Genomic DNA, 21967 nt, shown 5'->3' with positions numbered 1-21967 from the left:
TTAGTAGATAGTAAGTACTAATTAATAGATACTATGTCATAATTAGAATATAGTAAGTACTAATTAGTTAGATACTATGTCATTAATTAGTATATAGTAAATACTAATTAGTAGATAATAAGTCATAATTAGTAGATAGTAAGTACTAAATAGAACATAATAAGTCATAATTAGTAGAATAGTAAAGTACTAATTAATAGATACTATGTCATAATTAGTATATAGTAAGTACTAATTAGTAGATAATAAGTCATAATTAGTAGATAGTAAGTACTAATTAGAACATAATAAGTCATAATTAGTAGATAGTAAGTACTAATTAGTACATACTAAGTTATAATATTGTAATCGCTGCTTGCATTCTGTTAACATGGCTGATTGCCGAGGAATATAGTCAATTTATAGTCAATAGACTTAGCATTTACTTATTAGTTAAACTATCTAAATAATTATTACTAAATATGTACTAATTAGTACTTACTATCTACTAATTATGACTTATTATCTACTAATTAGTACTTACTATATATACTAATTATGACATAGTATCTATTAATTAGTACGTACTATCTACTAATTAGCACTTACTATCTACTAATTAGTACTTACTATTTACTAAATTATCACTTACTATCTAATAATTATACTTACTATATACTAATTATGACATAGTATCTATTAATTAGTTACTTACTATCTACTAATTATGACTTATTATCTACACTAATTAGTACTTACTTTATACTAATTATGACATAGTATCTAATTAATTAGTACTTACTATCTAACTAATTAGCACTTACTATCTACTAATTAGTACTACTATTTACTAATTATCACTTACTATCTAATAATTAGTACTTACTATATACTAATTATGAACATATAGTATCTATTAATTAGCTACTCACTATCTACTAATTATGACTTATTATCTACTAATTAGTACTTACTATATACTTAATTATGACATAGTATCTATTAATTAGATTACTATCTACTAATTATGACTTAAGTATCTACTAATTAGCACTTACTATCTAATAATTAGCACTTTACTATCTACTAATTATGACTTAGTATCTACTAAATTAGTACTTTACTATATACTAATTATGACTTAGTATATACTAATTAGCACTTACTATCTCCTAATTAGTATTTACTGTCTACTAATTATGACTTAGCATCTACTAATTAGCACTTACTATCTACTAATTAGCACTTACTTTCTACTAATTAGCACTTACTTTCTACTAATTAGCACTTACTATCTACTAATTATGACATAAAAACATTTCAGGTTTGGCACTAGGACGCTTCCATATCAATCTGACAACAGTTTTGAAGCATTTCTGATTTCACGGGAAATTATGACTTATTATCTACTAATTAGTACTTACTATATACTAATTATGACATAGTATCTATTAATTAGTACTTACTATCTACTAATTATGACTTAGTATCTACTAATTAGCACTACTAATTAGCTATCTAATAATTAGCACTTACTATCTACTAATTATGACTTAGTATCTACTAATTAGTACTTACTATATACTAATTATGACTTAGTATATGACTTAGTATATACTAATAAGCACTTACTATCTCCTAATTAGTATTTACTGTCTACTAATTATGACTTAGCATCTACTAATTAGCACTTACTATCTACTAATTAGCACTTACTTTCTACTAATTAGCACTTACTTTCTACTAATTAGCACTTACTATCTACTAATTATGACATAAAAACATTTCAGGTTTGGCACTAGGACGCTTCCATAATTTATAGATAATAACATAATTATCTGTAGTAATTGAAACTAATGTGATAAATGGAATTTAAAGCTAAAGATAAATATATATGTGTTATAAGTTAAATTTGTATACTAAGTATTAATACACGTGCGTTGAAATTAGAATATTGATACACTGTCTTAGATCTAAGTATTAATACACGTGCGTTAAAGTTAAATATTGACGCACTTGTCTTAAAGCCACATATTAATACACACGTGTATGAGTACGTTAAAATTAGATATTGATACACGTGTCATAAAGCTAAGTATTTAATACACCTGTGTTCAAATTCAATTTTTATACACGTGTCTTTAAAGTTAAATTTTGAAACTTTTGTAAATAAAGCTAAATATATGTATGTGTAACATAATGTCAATATGTTTGTATAGAATAATTTATAATACTGCACGTTTGCAATGGATAATCGTGACGTTTATATACTTAATACACACGAATGCTGTCAATTTATGAAGAAATCTCACTTTTTTCTAAAAAAGGCAGTTTGCTGTAGTATGAATGTGTTATATATATTTCTGACAGGTTATATGACCGTATATATAAACAGTTGTTTGCAATATAACCCGAACCGCATATGTAAACAATCGTTTTTATAATGCCATATATAATCTGTCAAACATCTTTATAACTTATTACGAGTAAATACTGGCTCATTTCTTAAATAAATAAAGTATATGTTCTTGTCTGTTAAATGTATTTGTGAACATCTTAATTCTTAAATAAAGTAAAAGTATAATAACTAGTATGACTCATTTCACATGACTCTGTTGTTTTTTTATTTTATACATTTTTTTTCCCAAAATGTTTACAAGTCATGCAACATGACGTGAAAATTAGATAAGGTAATTTAGCATATATAAGAAGCACTTTCCTTAAATTAACTTTCGCAAGACAGCTTCGTTTTATTTACTTATTCAATTATGCCCCAGCACATCATTTTAGTTCATGGTCAAAAAGTAATTGTATCGAGATATCAGATTGTTTGCATCGTGGTTGAATAAGAAAAATGACTTCGGTAAATAATAACTCCAGGTTATATGGCCGTATATAAACAGTCGTTTGCGATATAAACCGAGCCGCTATTTCCAAACCACCGTTTATCTAGAGCCATATTAAAATCAAAGCACAGAAGGCGCTGAATTTGTTTGGGTCTCAGAATGTAAGAAAGGTGCAGGTTGTGAGATTATATGTTTAGTGCCACCAATGCTTTCCAGCGTTTTAATTGTAGTAAATTGGCTATAAGACTAATTGCAACACTGATATTCAATCCAATGTTTATTTGACTTTAACAATTTAAAAAAAAAAGTTACCTTACTGGGATTTGAACTCCAGACCTCTTCGCTTCCTAAGCGAGCCCGAAAACCCTTCAGCCACGGTTAAATTTATATGTGAAACGGCCTGAAGAAAACCATATTATTCTAAATTAGGGCTTGTAACGACTTTTAACTGTTGTTTAACACAGATGTAAATAATCCTGAAGCTTACTATAAGCATGTATATTTATAAAGAATCAAAGGGCTTCATGTTCTTTGGTATTTTCTGATCTTTGCAATCTAAATCGTACTGTATATCTGTATGCATTTTCCTGTATAAGTTTATTTTTATGTATTATAATTCATTTTGTAAGGCACATACGGAATTCTGCATAACTAGAGTTGCATCAAAAAATCATTTATGTACTTTTTTTACGACAGCCACACTTTATCCTTGTAAATCATGGCTACTTCCTTAACAAAAAACAATTAAAAAAAGAATTTAACCAAAAAAAAAATTTCCTCGACTGGGATTCGAACTCGAGACCTCTCACTCACTAAGCGAGCGCGTTACCACTGTACCACGGAGAAGTTATACACAGTATGTCTGAATAATATCAAGTCATTCTAAATTTAGAACTTCCATTGCATTCAGGTTTGTAATCCTTATTAATTTCGAGGTATTTTGTTCAGGGTAAACCTGTTGTTTAAAATTGAAGTAAATATTTTAGCGAAAATCCTCTCGCCCAAACAGTCCGACATGTAGAATCTATATATTCCACTACTCGGTTTGTGTAGTATTCGGTAAATCTACATGGCTAAAAATAGTATTTTCATTGATAAAATCATATTCATCCGCGTAATTTGTGATTGTGCATTTATTGACAATTCTATAAGCCAACGCTATTGTTTAACTTTAAATGCGTTGTAATTTGTTGGATACTTGTAACAAAATAAAATATTTCTTTCTTTTAAATCGCTAGTTTTAAGCTGTTTTGAGAACTACTTGTTGTTAGGTTTGTCATAAACTTCTGTGTCAGAGATTGAATGTCCGCTTTGTATTTAGTTATTTTCGATCAGAAAATACCAGAAAACAATATTAGAAATCTTCGACCATTCGGGAATTACTTTGCTTGAAAATTGATGCGCCTGTCTTTGACCATCTTTACACAGTGATCTCCCCTGAATTTTTCGGCTTTAGTGTACATACAAAAGGGAAGTAACCGCTTCAAAAAAGTGGACTACTTTCGGCATTTGCAATTAAGAACATTAGACTCTGAAATTTCGCTACCATTATTTGTTTGGTCTGACGACCCAAACAAATAAAAATCTTTATAACTAATAAGATACCAGACTTCCTAGGTTGAGAAAAATGGAATTAGCTGCCGGCTCAACCCCTGCCATGACCTATGAGGTCATTTATAAAATTAGCCAAAGGAAGTTCATTTGTTTTACACAAGTGCTTGCAACACCGTTCAGAGGTTCGCCCGTCATCCCCCTAAGAGTAAAGCTGGAAAGACACCAAACGACCTTCACAGTGTCGATGTGACTTCACCCCCCCCCCTACCTAAACAAAAACACACAAAAAAACCCCACAAACAACAGAATTGTCAAAATTGCTGATTTATTAATATATGTCCTTTTTGTTAGGTACATTTGAATTTGAGTATTAAGCCTTAACCACGTTCAATATCTTAAATGGATTAGGCCAGCTTTCAATGTGGACTTAACCATTTATCACTTATAGGGACATTTTCAAAATATGTACTTACTGAATAGCGAGCTGCGCTAGCCTGCACAGAAGGTTTTGCCGCCATCCTGATAAGGGTAAAACCTTTGTAATATATTCGAACCATTTTGACTTGTCTAGAAATTTTTAATTACAAACATTTATATTAAAACGTTAAACAATGACTTCTTGAAATAAAAATTTACAAAATTGAATCCTAAATTGATTGATTGGTTTTACACATGTATATCCTCGGATTAAAGGATCAAACATATCATGGACGGGATATCCACTTATTGATCTGTTAATCCCAGGTGAAATTTATCTGTTTAATATTACACATGAACAAATTAACTGATTAAATCAGAGGCCCGGCCAATATTGGGAATTCCATTATAAACTTTTTGATGTTTCCACGATGACGAGTATTCTTCTTTTCACGTGTTTGTGTCGTAATGAAACGTTTCTCAAATATTGTCCTTGTGACTACTACAACAAAACTACTTAAGTGACATCATATACACTTAATATATGTTGTCTCATGTATTCTATTTCTTTTATCTTAGATTAAAACGAAATACGCAATTTCTTATAAACACAATCTTAGATTCAATGGAATAAAATACACCTGACAACAATACCCCACTCCCGAAAAAACAAAACAAAAAAAAAACACCAACAAAAACACACAGTGTGCATAATATCACTTGAGGGATTCCGTACTATCCCGCAAACATTCGGAATATTGCTGTTTTTGCCTGGGTGTCAACCTTTGTCTGAAATAATCTTAGATCTTCTTTCATTAGTAAGTAAGCTAAAAAAAGAAAAGAAATAATAACAAAGAAACAAGGCAGTCTTCCTCCACCAGTAACCGTATGACATATACATGTACTGTGTTGCTGAGACGTAAAACGAAATAAAAAAATAGAAGGAAAAAAAAGAATCAATTAGCCTCCGAAACCGCGGACTTCTTTTGATTGTAAAATCTACCCGCAAACTTGTAGAAGTTCTGTGGTTCTATTCGGTTGTATAAGCGCGTGTCTCGGACACGCAATTGATCAAGGTCTTCCTCCGCCCTCGGACATACCGGTAAGATGTATACACCCAGCTCCACCAATAAAACCAGGAAGTCGTCAAGATAAATATTGTGACTCCAAATATGAAATGGCAGCTTTACGGGAAATTGCATGAACAAGATAATGACCCCCTTATTGGTATTTGTGTATTTATAAAATTTGCTGTATTTAACTATCAAAACAACTTATGTTGATTTAACATTATCGTGATTTCATTTCAAGCGATAATATTATTGAACACCGCCTTTATAATTACAAGATATGTTTGATTTTAATATAATAAAGATTGAGATCTAATTGAAACTATTTTTCTTATTAATGTAGTCATTCTAAATTGAATCGGTGAATAAATCAGTTTAAATATCAACAATATTTATATTGTCTCGTAATTCTAAATTGTGTATAGCCATTCCTATGCTGCGAACTCCACACTTTCATTTGCCCTGGGAAGAATTAAGTTAATAGTTTATTTGACTATCCATAAATGGTCAGACCAGAAAGTCAGGTAAAAATTTGAGAAAGCAAAACTATCATGTTATCACAAAGCGTTGATTGCTTTCAATGTAATTTGTAAATCAATTACGCATTTTCATCACATACCCGTGCATTTTTCCCGACTCTGTTACAGTCGTTATGCCCACCAATGAAAAATATATTTTACTGTAAACTGTTCTTCTTTTAGGTATGTGATAAGTAGGATATAATTATTTTTACGTAAAGCTTCATTACTACATTTATCAAACTCGTCGAATATAATAATATGTTAACAAGAGACTCGTTCGTTTAATACAACTTTATTTCACAACTTTACTACATTAATTATTAAACCTACACTCATTCAATACCAGTCATTTATATTTTACACACGATATTAGTCATTCATTTATTACATTTTATTTATCTCTTATTTATTATACAATAAATTATGTATATCTTTTTTTTTTATTTGTTTATTTTCTTAATGGCGGAGGTGCCGTTTTTCGTCGTTTATACTTATCATGTAATTAATTATTTTCTAATTTTATATACAATTATATAAAACTCGTTTCGGCACATTTTCCTACTTTCCTAAACTATTTTTAATAACAAATAAAATATCAACTAAGATCCTGTATTTAGTTACAGTTTAATGCTAAAAAACGGTATTTTTAATCTCAGTAAATATGATATTATTTGTTAAGTAAACTTTTTATTAAACTCATTTTGTTGTAGTACAAAGTAATTTGAACATTTTAACCTTGTGAAAATAGTACTTTACTACGCAAGATTATATCATTTATAGATTGTAAAAAATATATAATTTTAGCCGTGTCATGACAAAGCCAAAATAATGGGTTTGCGACCAGCATGGATCCAGACCAGCCTGCGCATCCGCGCAATCTGATCAGGATTCATGCTGTTCGCTAACAAACCATATAAGTAGAGAAACTGATAGCGAACAGCATGGATCCTGATCAGACTGCGCGGATGGATCCATGCTGGTCGCAAACCCATTATGTTGGTTTTGTCGTGACACGGCTCATATATAATTTGACGGTACAACAAAATAAATGAGTGTACATATATCATTTATCATTTGTAATAAATTTATTTACTTTAGAATATATTACACATTTCATACTAACTCATTTATACATCTTTCCATGATTTAAAATTATGGATAAAGAAAATATAACGATATTTTCCTTCAAATAAAAAAGATTTTTAATACAAATTAATATAAATTTTGAAGTTATTTGAGCAAATAAAACGTTATTCCATTTATTTGATTTATAGTCCGTGCGGGATAAAATATTTAAGCACTTACGAAATTTAAAGACATCGTTCGGACATTTTATTTGCCTTTTATAAAATTGGGCCTCGAGTTAAATCCTGTAACCTTTTGTTACTGCGACCACATTAAGATTAATGTTAAAACTCTCCGTATATAACTTATTCAATCGATACATTGAAAGTGAATTACAGTGCACTTACTTTTAACAATTGTATATTTTTAGAAAAGCAATAAAATTTACTTTAAACGTATGACTATCTACAATGGTTATCTACCAATAAGTATAATCTTTTGAATTCATAACTTTCAAATAAAAATGTCAAAAGAAGAGCTTAACAACGGGACATTCAATAGTGAAGCGGAAATCACTCCAGCCGGTAGCGATCAAAACACGCAACAAAATACGGAGTCAAAATTAATACAAGAGAACGAAGAAATCGATCAGTCTCAAATTAAAACTGATCATAAAATAAACGAAGAGTCATTGGCTGAAATTCAGAATTCTAATTTAATATCTGGGGATTTAACGAGTGTAAACAAACCCGATGATAGCGGATCAGTTAATGAAAACCCGGCTTTAGATATTGAAGAGTCGGCTAATTCAAATAATACGAATGAAACTAACTGTGAGACGGAAGTAAAAGACTCGACGGAAAAAGCCTTACCGACAGTAAAATCTGATGCTCAAAGTGATTCAAACAGTGGACAAATTTCTCGTTCTCAGTCACAAGACGATCAAACAAACCCAGAAATCGAAAAACTTGACGAAAACATAACAGATTCTAGTGGGATTGCATCGGAAGGAATTGTTGACGGCACAGATGATGATGCAACCGACGTGAATAAACATGAAATAAAACGGACAAGCTTCTGTGTAGATAGTGGTGCTTATTTATCAAAATCTGAAAAACAAGAAGACATCGATAAAAATTCAGAAGAAAGTCCCAATACAAACATACCTTTAAATAATGTCACTGGTGCACATGAAGCCCAGAATGCTTTGGAAACTGAATCTGACGTAAACCAAACTGTTACTGAAACAAAGTCTGATTCGAAAAGCAATGACGATATTGTGAAAGAGGAAGAAAAGGATACAAATAAATTATCAGAAGAACATGCTGATATAGTTGATAGAGTTGACGAGGCTGAAACAAATAATGCACCTTATGTAGAAACAAACGAAAAAGCAGAAATCGACACAGAAAATAAAGTGACAGAAGAAACTCAAGACAATAATCAAACTGACAAATCTGAAGCTGAAAATTATGAGGATGATTTTGAGGAAACCATAGAAGAACCAAGCACGGAAGGGAAAGACTTAATAAATACTGAGACAGTTAAACAAGAAAAGGAGAATAAACCTAAAGATACTGAAAGTGTTGAGGAAATAAGTGATTTCAAAAACGAAACAGAAAAGACAGAAACCAGTGAAGTTACTAGCAAAAAAGAGGACAATACACCTGCTGAAAGTGAACAGGTAAGCAAAAATACAGTTATATCAGATAATGTGACAGAAGAAAATACTGTTTGTGAATCAAATACTAGTGGAATTAAATCAGAAGAAGGATCTGAAGTAAAATCAAGCGTCAATGAAACTGAATCGCATAAGGAAATTGATTATAACACAAACAGTGATAACGATAAGTCAGACGAGAAATTCGTGACTGCTGTAAACGAAAACAACGAAGAAAAAGAATTGACTGAGGTTGTGATAGACGAAGACGGTATTCCAAAAGTAGCGATAACAACTGTTCCAGATAGACCACCATCATCTCTAAATGATGATACAGTAGACCAATCTGACCCATTTGAAGATTTCGGCTTTGACACAGACGCTAACGATAAAAACAAGTCTGACTCGAAAGAAAAGGAAGTCACAAACCAGGAAACATCAAAAGAGGAGCAACTTTCAAAAGAGAATAAAATGTCTGAAAAAGTTGATATGGAAAATGATCAGAAGAATGAGTCAAATGTTCAAAAGGAAGACGGTAATGAAAGTGATGGTACAAAAGTAGAAGCTAATACAGAATTAAATAAAACTGAAACACAGGCTGATTCAAAAGATGAAAATACAAGAAATGAGACCGATCCAAAATGCAATGAAAGTGAGAATATCAAAGACAAAGATATTGAAAAAGAAAATACAGAAACTTCGAAAACCGAGGAGAAACCTAAATCACAAGAGCATGTTCCAACGCCTCAACAAGAAAGTCCTTTAGAGCAAATGCTTAAACGAAATGTGCAAATTGATGGAACTGTGGAGTCTTTGCCCAAGTTAGAAGAAACTGTTACGACATTGCTTAACAGTATGAAGGATGTAATGAAATATTATTCTGACTTGTTGAAATTGCAGGCGTTGAAAGACTTTACGAATGATTTAGGAAAGTTTAGAGGCGATTTTATATCAATTACCGATGCATTTAAAATCTGCAATTCTATGTCTACTAATTTAAACCAGCATCTGAAAGAGTTACGCCTTGTAACAGATGAAGTGAGGTCTCAAATTAATCGGAAGTTTCAACAAGAAGATCTCAAGACCTGGGTGGATGTACCAATTGAGAAAGAGAAAGGTATGATTCGTTACATTTTTAACAAAGATATACACAGTTATAAAGGTTGCATTTGCTTGAAATTAAGTTTGTTTATTCTTTTAATTTTTTTTGCTTAAGTAATCAAATAGATTGATATTTGTTAGTCAATTTTTCTAGGGACAATGTCGCTATTTGACAGGAAACATTGTCTTGTGGTCCTAAATACGTGTCACTTGGGGAAACTTGTTATGAAACCAAGCGTAGTTAAACGTCCATTTTCTTTAATTATCCTACCATTTACATACTTTAAATATAACTATATCTTAAATTATCTGCCTAATTACATATCCAATTATCTAATGAGTAAAAAAGAATTTAGAGAATCTTAAGTCAACATTGATAACTTTGAACGCCAATAGATTTGTCGTGTTATTTAGAATAACATAAACTAATTGATACAAAGTCTTTTCATACTTTTCTTTTTAATTTTATACCAATACCTAATGATTTATGCGAAAGCCACGACATAATGATATTGACGCGTATTTTATTGGCCTAATTCAACATTATAATCATCATTTAAATTATACCGGTTGGGATTTTTGTTTGTGTTAATTCATATTTACAGAGGAAATATGTATTAAAGATTTAATTTTGCCTTTAGAAACGCTAAACTAATGAACATTTTAAAATAACTTAAACCTTGAAAAAATATATATCTCAATGAAGTTGTAATTTCTTACATACTTATATTTAACAATTGTATCCGTGTTTTTAAAATTGGAGACACTTAGCGCGTATGCTTTATTCATGTCAAGGTACAGTATTTGCCAGCCATGTAAAAACTAGTTCCGATTCATTCAGAGCCTCTTATATACTATATGTAGTTTCTTCAAAAATATTATCTAAGGAAAGTTAATACGTCTAGTTATTCTTAAAATGCCATCATTTCATAACGTAATTATTTGTCGATCTCTAGAAAAAATATTGAATTCTTAACTGTATCTTCGATACGAAGGGGGTATTTAAATAAATGTACTTTCTTTTTATATTTTGAAAAAGAGTTTTATTTTTTATACAGAAAAAGAAAAATTAGAAGAAGAGATATATGCAGCGGAGAAAGCAGCAATGGCAAATGCGGCAGAAGCCCGCCAGATTGTTTCAAAAGCAACTGTCGGTGTTTCCGAGGCTCATAAACTTATAGCAGAAATGGAGGTGCAAACGACTGATGCTCAAGCAATTGCGCAAAAAGCGGAAATACAAGCGCGTGTCGCGTTAATTGCAGCAGAAGAAGCTAGAGTAGCTGCAGAAGAAAGAAGACGCGCTGAGGAAGCGGCAAAAGCACGTGCAGAAGAACGTGCAAGAATTAAGGCAGCGGAAGATGAGAAAAAGAAGGCAATGGAAGAAATGAAAATTCACCAGGAGGCTGCTGCCAAAGGCACTTCGATAGAAGATGAGCGTAAGAGGTTTACGGAAGAAAAGGCAAGGAAAGAACAAGAAAGGAAAAACCCTAAAAACTGGCCAAGATTTACGTAAGTAGATAGTTAAGAACTTGGAAATCATCAAAATAATCATCTTATAAAACAATTTATAACTAATGTTGACTTAACATTTAAGTTATATGAATAATTTCTATATTATTTATAGATGCATGCGCAAAGTGTAATATAGTTAACGTTATTGCTCGTATCCATTTCAGATTCGAAACTAAAGGAGTTGATTTTAAACCTGCTGTTGGCTGTGTAATCCGGGCAATTGAAGGGAGCATGCGTAAAACGGATGTCACGTGTTCATATGTTGACCAATCAGAAGGTATATTAACGCTTGGATCTACCGAAGAACTTGTCAGCAATATTATCAGAGTTACTCAAACGGAAGAGGACAGATATTTAAATGTAAGTAGTTCTATCAAAAATGCTGACTAGAATAAATATTGAATGCACAGTCAAACTTGGATTGAAATAAAGAATGTTGTCTGTGGTTATATATTGTTGATATAAGGCTTGCAGTGTACCTATAATTATATAATTAGTACCCTTTAAAATTTGTAGGTTCTTTTTTAAAACTTGTTTTTTTACAAACGTCGTAGATTTAGCTAGAAAATCGTACTTTGACGACACGAAAATTGTCGAATCGTTTGCAACTGGAAACATGTAGTTTAGCCTTGTCTATAAACTTGTGATGTTTTTGAATCGAGAAATGGTTACGATTCAAAATAACAAATGCAAAACAAAAACATTCAAGCCCAATACATTTAATTTGGTGTTGTTGCTGTTTTAATATAAATTATTTCAATTACTAAAACCTGTTTAACATCCCACATATTTTCAGTTCGAGGAACCATTGTCCGATGCTCTTCCTGTTTGTATCGGCAGAGTTCCGACGGGGAAAGAAACTGTGGTGACAAAGGATGTCTAATGGTGCATGGCGGGAACTTCCGTCAGCAGACGTACAGTTTGAAGATTTCCGGGTACTGAATTCTTTCTCTTTGTGAACATTTCTTTTCATCTGCAACACTAGATATGCCACATTATAACATATATTAATATGTAATTAAATGTTGTACATTGAGCTGATGATATTGTACTGATTGTGTGTTGTATTGGTCTTTACTCATTATTTTTAATATACACAATACAGACTTCGGAATATCATTAAATTAGGAAAGAAACATACCGAATCTGCTGCTGTTGATTTAATCTGAAGGGAGACCATCTTTTTCACAGTCATTCAAAGCTCAATTTTACATTTTTTTCTTTTTGCTATAGGAGTTGAAATTTGTAGAAGGCCGGTGTGTTAAATTTGGAGCTTTCGTGGTTGTATTACGACCGAAGAAGGATATGTTACAATTTCTGAAGAAAGGTTGCAAGCTTCTGTGTAGCTCTGATTTTAGAATTTCGTTATCCTGTAAACCTGGTACATTTAAACAGAACATGAACGCAGTTTTAGAGGTAAGATTTAAAACAAATATCACACAATAAAAAATAAATAAAGAAAAAACATCATATACTAGTAGTTAGGCCCCCGTCGCAGCAAGGTATACACTCCTGATACTTCACAAGGAAGTGAACGATAGTGAAACATTCGACCGGTGCGGAGGAGAGTTACTAGTATATTAAAGTTTAAAATGCCACTGTTTGGTTTTATTTATTCATGCTGGACTTTTGAATGTGCTTTATTTCCGTGCAAAATGGATTCTAATTCTACATGCGCAGTAAAATCATCATGGAAAAATATGTATGTACCGGTGCCCTCACGTTCTATACAGGGAGAGAATTAGAAGGACGGATGCATTGTCGCAACGAACACTTATTTTCCTTTGTGATGATATATGGAAATTACCGGCAATGTTAGGAAGTATTGTTTAGACAAAAAAGTTTAAATAAAAGATCAAAAGTACACACTCTTGTTGTTTATTATTATAATTGTTATTCAATTTCTCTATGTTTTAGGTACAGACCTATGATTCAAGTGTTATACACGATCTGAAGACAAGATTTCCTAAGGAATGTGAGGACTTCTTGACAGCCAGTCCTTTTGTAAAGTTCTCTATACCCGTCAAAAATTTTGAGAAGCCTTTGACGGTGACCCTGCCTCTACCTCAGACTCAAACTCGTCAGAAAAGGCCAGCAACCGGTATAACGCGAGAAACCAAACCGACACAGGACATCAGGCCGTCCACTGCGCGACCGACAACAACAAACGAAGGTTCGGTGTTGAATTTATTTGCTGTATTAAATGAAATATGCATATTCTTGATATCTCTGCATCACCTTTTTATCAATTTGTACTCGTTTTTCTTTTGTTTGGTATTAATTGTATAAAAACCAATAATTTGTAAACCATGTAGTTTTTTATCAAAGGCAAATAAAAGAACTTCAAGAATGAAAGTCAAAATTACACTTTGTTAACATTATTCTACCATTATCACAATTTATTTCACATTAACCTTATTTATTTAGGCGATAATGTTCTAAATAAATTATTACAACACATTTGTCTTTTCTGCATAATGAAAATATTTGTTCATAATATGGCTTTAAGAAATTTCCCAAATTTTACATATTTCAGAGGATGCACAAGAACAAATATTTTTTCTTCATCGAGATGAAAAATTGGGATGGACTGTGAACTCAAAGATAAATCTAGTTCAGCCAAAATTAAAGGACACAGTTGTATTTGATATACCAACATCATATGAAAGGTTAAACATAGTCTTTAAAGTCTTTCCTACCCGACGTTAATAAATGTTTTAAAACAGAAAGTTTGTGGCTTATTTTTTACAATTATTACCATGTCATTGTAGTTAACTAATTACATGTTGTTTTTTTAAGCTGTGTTTACTGAAATAGTTTTGACGTTATTAATATAAGCTCAATCAGATTTTAATAACATGTACTTTGGTGAACGAGGATATCATTCGGTGCACTTTGGTTGATCACGGGTCTTGATTTTAACTCCATATGTGTGCCTCCACCTTGGTGTATGTGGTTTCTGTTCCATGCATTTACAACATTACTGCCTGTTTGGTAAAAATAAAAAAACTACTTTACCTGAATATTTCCAATAGAATCTTACAATGCTTGGAGTGTACTTCTCTTGTCCTTAAGACAGTCATATTTTAAAGAAACATGTAGTTGAACTTTGTTTATGACAAATACAATATCCTTGTCACTTTTGTTGTTTCATATAAGATTATCTATGAAAGACGGGGATTAGGCAAAGTCTTATTGTTCCGAATGACCAATATACTGCGTTTCAATGGCGCGTTTTATTATAAATTCTTTTTGAAGCATGAACATCAACTTTCCATATAACTTTCAGAATGCTCCTTCTACGAACTAAAGCAGGAAAGAGAGACGCAGCTGTCGAGAAGATGGCAACATTGCTCGAGAGTATGGCAACACAGAGAAATGTGAAACTGATTGTACGTCAACGTAATGATGACGTAGCTGACGTCATGGTCTCTTGCGCAATATCTAAAAGAGCCGACAGAACATTGAAATACATGGAAGATAATGCATTCACTGAAGGACCTAACCCTAGTCCTGACATTTTACTGAAAGAGGGTCAACAATTGTTCGTGAAATTTAGGGGAAATGTGGAATGTGTAAGCAAAAATCCGTCACTAAGTTTTATATACAATACAAATATAAGAGCTACAAGGGAATTCAAAATCAACGAAAAGGAGGAATTTGCACAGAAATCGTTGCCTTGTTATAGAGGATTTGTACAGGTGAGAAAACAGATTTAAAGCATCATATTTCACACTACGGTATCCTTTAAAACTGATATCCTTTAAAGCAGCATGCCCAGGATGCATGCTAATTTTCATGAAAATTTGGTAAATTTATTTAAAAGTATAATATTGTGAAGTGAACAAATAAAAGTTATTTACACACTACAAACGGCACTTACAATCGACGTAAATTGCCAAAAAGTTGTCAACATACATTTATGCAAAACTAGCTTTTACCGCGTTAGTTACGGAGTAGAAATATGGTGATGTATCCTGCAAAATCAGACATTACTCCCATACAACATGTTAATTCTTACTTGAATCTTGTTTTCAATCTAAGTTCATGAAGCTAATAGCGGGAACCATAAATATCAAAGTGTCTTCTTGGCGCAATTTTATGAAATGAGCCGTGTCATGACAAAACCAACATAATGGGTTTGCGACCAGCATGGATCCAGACCAGCCTGCGCATCCGCGCAGTCTGATCAGGATACATGCTGTTCGCTATCAGTTTCTCTACTTGTAATAGAGTTGGTAAGCGAACAGCATGGATCCTGATCAGACTGCGCGGATGCGCAGGCTGGTCTGGATCCATGCTGGTCGCAAACCCATTATGTTGGTTTTGTCGTGACGCGGCTCAAATATTTCATTGTATAATGTACAAAGATATATAGATATAAATAGAAGATTAATCAATGGAAAGGGATATATCACAATTATAAGAGTTACTTCGTTCTTTAATATTTTCAAGAGCACAAAACAAAAATATCGCTTCGAAATGAGATAATGTCCAATTATTTAACTAAAATACATGTACTTATTTATAGGTTACGTTATATAGTAATGTATAATTTTACATTACAAAAAGTCAAAAACTAATTCTGTATTTCACGCATTTTCAGTATTTGAAATATGTCTTATATGTATATCTGACTAATTTATTTCAATGTCTCGATGATATCATAGAAATATTTCTATCAATTTTAGTTTATAAATCAATGGTACATTTGAGTACAATTTGTTAAATTATTTAAATTATTATGAATCGTTATTGTGCATCATATATCATGTTTATCACTTACTGTTGGACTGACTAATCAGCACTGGGCTATTGTTGTGAGACCCTTGAATGACTCAAGCCCATTGTCGTACCCCGATTGAGAAGTGATATACCTTATCTTCAAGACCACTGCTCACTTTTTTGTAGTGCTTAACATAAACATGCTAAGATGACTTCCATGAAAGAAATAAAATATCTCTACCAAATATCGTGTCAATCATACGTTTGCATTAAAAAAAGATTTGCAATAGATATTTAATAACATATATCGTTCACTTCTTTTTTAAAAGATATTCACCAAAGCCCTAGTACCAAGTCCACAGCTAGAAGGGGCACCGAAAAATGTACAACCGGAAATGATTGAAGCGGAAGTGCTTCTGGCAGAACTTCTGGTAGAACTACCAAAGGTTTGCTTCTTATTCTCTGTTATGATTGTATGGATCATGAAACGATTTTTGAGCATATCGTGAAGAGGATATAATAACGTTTTTTACGAATTATGCCAAAAACACACGAAAAGTTACTTTTGCATTTTAGTATATATACAATGTAAATTAAGTATATTTTATAAATGATATACGATATAAACAATAAACTCTATGTTTCGTCGAATAAATTGTACATGGATGTACATACGATGTACAATATTTCATTGGAATAAACAAGCTTAGCTGGTAGAATAATCTTCACTCACTTACTGAAGTATTTATTACTATTTTATGAGCGTATGGTATGATTCTAAATGAATAAATTATATAATTCTTAATTACAGCCGGAGGCAGAGCCTCCGAAGCCATTGACAACAGCACCATTGCATTTAAAAGAAGGTAAATAAGTCTTATGCATGTTGAAAGTAAAAAGATTGAGGCAAACATACAGCAAATGCTACATGTTATTATTAAACACTTTAACATATCGCTTTTTTATTTTCTGAACAGTTTCGCAGAGACATTGAAATTGAATAAAAAATTTGATTTCTCTTTGCAAATTCAAAAGTAAATTCGTAAATGAATTATACATATATTTGTTAATGTTTGTATTTTATCGTTTGACAGGACCTTTAACAAATGGCGTACTGAGGTTAATAGCGGGGATGATAGGGAAAGAATGGAAAGAGGTTGCCGCGCAACTTAATCTAAAACCTATGCGGATACAGGCCATTCTGCGGAACCATCTAAACAAAAACACTGCAGAGACCAGATTTGATATGTTGATCACGTGGGCAAAGCGAGTTCCAAAGTCAGTGGATAAGGTCAGTAGTAATAGAATTTGCAATGCTCACACGTTTCTTTAGAACTACTACACCTCATCTAAGCCCATTTTTAGTATAACAATAATAACTCACCTAAGCCCCTTTTTAAGTATAAAAATAAATAAAATAAAGGGGGTAAAGGACCAGACGAAGACAGAATGTAGTTCTAGCTGTCTAAATGGTCTTTCGTTACATTTATGGGATTATTCGTATTTATGTTATACATATAACGTATACGGGCTTTCGTGATCGAATGGTTCAAATCCATGATTATCTGTCCCTGATCGCTAATAGTGCGAAACCTGCAAGGGATTCGGAGGGTCTGTGGTTTTATCCTGTGCCCGTTTGTTCAGAAATAATACACGAAAGGGCTGAACAGGCCACAAGCTAAGTTCAAAAACTGACATTTGACCATAACCATATTTGTTTGGCTGAAAAAAAATTAAAAAAGAGGAAAAAACATTTGAACAAAATCTTATTTATCGATCATAGTTGAAGTATACAAAAAAGAAAGCAAAAACAGCGCATACAAAGTAATTAAGTAACAGATTGCATTACTATTACCAGGTACAAATATTATGCAATGCTCTTAATGCATGTGGAAGGGCCGATGTAGCAGAGGAGGTGCGTCAGAAGGGTCAACAATACAAACAACAGAGGTTCATGAGTGCTAGAGGTAAAACACATCGTGTTTACGTTCTTTTAAGTTGCTTTCATGTTTTTGAATTGTCACATCTCTCTGCGTATTCGTTAGTATCATTTTTTGTATATTATGGATTTCATAAACTAACAATGCAAAGTTTTATTAATTGATGTAATCAATGTAATCATAAGGTAAGGACAAGAACATTCAAACATTTAGTAAGTCAAATATTCATATAATAATCTTCTATGATTTCTGAAGTGTCGCATCTTCGCCAAGCGTTCGTTAAAGTTGCCAAAACAACAGCTGTCTTCAACCATTGGAAGAATTTTGCAAAAGATCTTGGCGTATCGGAGGAAAAGATAAAAGAAATTGACGAGTCAGGTGGTTCGGGTCAGGAAAAGTGTTACACAAGCCTAGAAACGTGGAAGGACGCTGAAGGGGAAACGGCCACGGTAACAACGTTGGCGACATTCCTAAAATCAGCTAAACAGGAACGCTTGTCCCGTAAGTCTTTAAGGTGTTTGTAGTTACTCCCATAATTTGCTGATTATTATAATAATTACAAAGTAGCTTTCATTACTTAGGTCCATAATGAAGTTTATCCAAGTTTTTTTCAATCATTTTCTAGTCCGATTCCTAGAACTAACCGGTTCTGGTATACAATGAGGAGTCGTTGTTTTGATCCTTGTAGGATTCGAACTCATGATCACTGATTTACGAGGCAGAAACATTTACCACTGGGTTAACTCCCCTCACCTATTTATTTCAAAAATCATACATATTAAAATAGAGAAAACTCAACAAATATAAAGTTAATTCAAATGATGAAAGAAATCTTTGTTTGCTGTAAAACTAGAAATTTTCAAGATAATAAACGAAATGTATTGACTTATTCTGGCATTTTATTCTTGAAATATTTGCCAAATATCACACTTCTTCATTAGTAATTATCTGTTTATATTGATTCTTTTCATATTTTGTCAATCATATTATACAGATTATTGACCCCCAAATGACTGTCACTTTTGGCAAAGGGAGGTAAATATTTGTAAAAATCGGGAGCCGGCTAATGTAATGTATCTTGTAAAGAAAATTAAACAAAAATAATAGGAAAGAACAAACTTTTTATTTTTGATTTGTACATAGTACATCATTATAGTTTTATACAAAAAAAAATTCACTCAACATGTATATTAAAGTGCAATCAATATAATGAAATCAATAATACATAAAAATACACAATAGAATATGTAAAGGCATATTTCTTTTTATTTTAAGGTGATCTTGAAACGATGGTTGCAACATAACTGAGAGAAAGAGCCGGAATGTTTCAAAAACGTTCTATGCAAAACAAGAAGACTCTTTTGTATGATCAAAAATCAAGGAAACATTAATCACGTGAATTCTTCATGCAATACACAAAGTATCTTTTTTATTATTTTTTCAATTATTATTTATTAATTTATTTTTTAATTTTGTTATCTTTTTGTTCTGTGGTTTTGATGTGTTTGTGTTTGTGTTATTTTGTTTTGATTTATTTTGATATTTCTTAATAATGCGAAGATAACTGCACGTATATAAGTGTTGTGTAGGATGCATTTGTTATCAAATTTGTTGACGTTTGTAAAAGTTATTATTTGAAAAGTGCTGTGATAGTGTGACAATTATTGTTGATTTTTTGTTTCCGTTTTATCGTAGTATCATATTTTATCGTGAAATACTAGCCTTTACTGCCAGTGAAGACCCAGAGTAGCTGTACATTCTGGACAGTCTCCACAGGCTTTTACTATTTGTAGCTTACTTATTGTATACTTATAAATGAAATATTGAGAAATATTGATGCAATAAAATGACTATTTTCATTTTTCGTATTTTCACTGTAAAAATTTATTTTCACTTGCAGTGAAACACATTTTCTGTATTTTCACTGGTGTCCTGACGGACTATTTTCTTTTAAAATCAGTGAATACAAAAGAATTAAGGGGAAGTCTTTTAAATTGTAGCCAGAAAGAAAAAAATAATTATAATAAACAGAAAATTCAAGCAAGTTTTCTCTAGAAATACAGCTAGTGAAATACATATTTTCATACTACATAAAATAAATCCAGTATTCATAGAAAAAAACTTGAATATCCTCTATGTATTTTAATTCTGAAATCTCTTACTTTATAATTGAACTTTTCTAATTCAAAGCTAGGAAAGTCCATTGCGTTATTCAACAGGTAAAGGTAGGAGTGGAGTAAGGGTAAAATCATCATGTTATTTTGACAAAGATTTGGATATGTGTGTCATTTATTTATCTTTAAGGTAGTTTGCGTTTCAAAGGAACTTCCATATGTACATTGCTATCAGATTAATACATGTATAGATATAATATACTATATACATTTTTTGTTATTTGTAAACTGTCTTTGAAATATCAGGGGATCACTTATTAAAGATTTTAACTTACGATATTTTATATTTCAATAACTTGACATTTTAACAAATTGTCATATCTACTTCTGAGGCCATTAATTAAGACATTGTAAAACACGTACCGCTACAAAGACAATTTGCAAAACATAATGGGAGCGTGGACGGCAGTTGCCTTTACCACAATCGTCCATAAACAGACACAATTAAAACAGGCCTGTAATACTTTTTATTGACCTTTAAACTTAATCGTATTAGTATAGAGCCAGGACAGCCTGCACATCCTGAGTGGGCTATAAAAATTTTCATCTGGATAAGCTTAAATTGACAAAAGCCAGTTCCAAGAAATGAAAGTGAACTAGTATCTAGCGTGGTTTGATGCAATGTTTATAGTAAAGACTGTCTTTCTGTTAAAATTATAGCCCCTCGAGCAAGTTATTTTACTGCGGTCTAAAAATACATTAATTCAACAAAAATGTTTGTTTTTTTTTAATTTGTTTAACCCTTTTGTTTGTTTCAAATGACAAAGTATATATATAAACCCCATAATGAACGTTATTCGTTCAACATTCCTTTAAACACATATAGATTATAAAACACTTATTTTCTAAACAAATACGTTGTCCAATATACACTCGCAATTTCGACGAATACAATAAATGAAAGTGAAGTAATTTGCCAAAAACCATTTTTCATCTCAAACAGTCCCGAATCTTGGAAACAAATTCTAGCGTTCTTACCGCTTCTATATTCCCTCTTATGAAGGAGGAATTCACCTTCGGACAAAACTTTCCGTGTCTTTATAATGATAAGAAATGTTTCTTTATCATTCACAATAAACTCTGAACTGATTATTTCAACCTGCTGGCACAAGTTTAGCTTTGTGATGAAATGTATATTTTCAAAATACATTCTAATTCGATGTAGAACATGAAAAATAGGTGACCGGATCTGCTTTGAAGCATTTCCAAAGGCTAAAAGACTTAAATGACGATCATATACGTACAAAACATTTGAAAAACTTGATTTCAAATCAAATGTTTCGTAGCTTAGACTAAGCTCCCATTTTTGTTTAAATAACCACTTTACATATTGCATGAGATATTGAGGCCGAATCTTCGAAGCTTTATAAGTCACTTTAACTAGAAAGGATGTAGCATTTCTT

General features: G+C 31.8%; 1 protein-coding gene across 1 annotated transcript; it reads left to right on the top strand.

Annotated features, from left to right (window-relative positions):
- The first annotated feature begins 7844 nt into the window (after positions 1-7844).
- Positions 7845-20725, top strand: LOC132731507 (myosin-11-like). Its single transcript, XM_060717700.1, has 14 exons — positions 7845-10229; positions 11272-11722; positions 11890-12085; positions 12522-12590; positions 12959-13141; positions 13643-13898; positions 14262-14394; positions 15015-15426; positions 16780-16896; positions 17262-17316; positions 17545-17741; positions 18309-18417; positions 18646-18891; positions 19666-20725. The coding sequence occupies exons 1-14, from the start codon at positions 7976-7978 to the stop codon at positions 19692-19694; spliced, it is 4707 nt and encodes a 1568-aa protein (XP_060573683.1). The 5' UTR covers positions 7845-7975; the 3' UTR covers positions 19695-20725.
- Positions 20726-21967: the final 1242 nt, after the last annotated feature.

The sequence above is a fragment of the Ruditapes philippinarum genome, unplaced genomic scaffold (assembly GCF_026571515.1).
Source record: "Ruditapes philippinarum isolate M1 unplaced genomic scaffold, ASM2657151v2 ctg5138_1_1_1_1, whole genome shotgun sequence".
Taxonomy (NCBI): domain Eukaryota; kingdom Metazoa; phylum Mollusca; class Bivalvia; order Venerida; family Veneridae; genus Ruditapes; species Ruditapes philippinarum.
The sequence above is the reverse complement of the archived record's forward strand: the minus strand, read 5'-3'. Positions and strand labels throughout refer to the sequence as shown.

Excerpts from the sequence above, each read along its gene's own strand:
- LOC132731507 (XM_060717700.1), top strand. The coding sequence starts at position 7,976 with ATGTCAAAAGAAGAGCTTAACAACGGGACATTCAATAGTGAAGCGGAA. Across the intron at positions 13,899-14,261 it reads ACCGACAACAACAAACGAAG|AGGATGCACAAGAACAAATA; the intron begins GTTCGGTGTTGA and ends TACATATTTCAG. Across the intron at positions 14,395-15,014 it reads ATACCAACATCATATGAAAG|AATGCTCCTTCTACGAACTA; the intron begins GTTAAACATAGT and ends TATAACTTTCAG.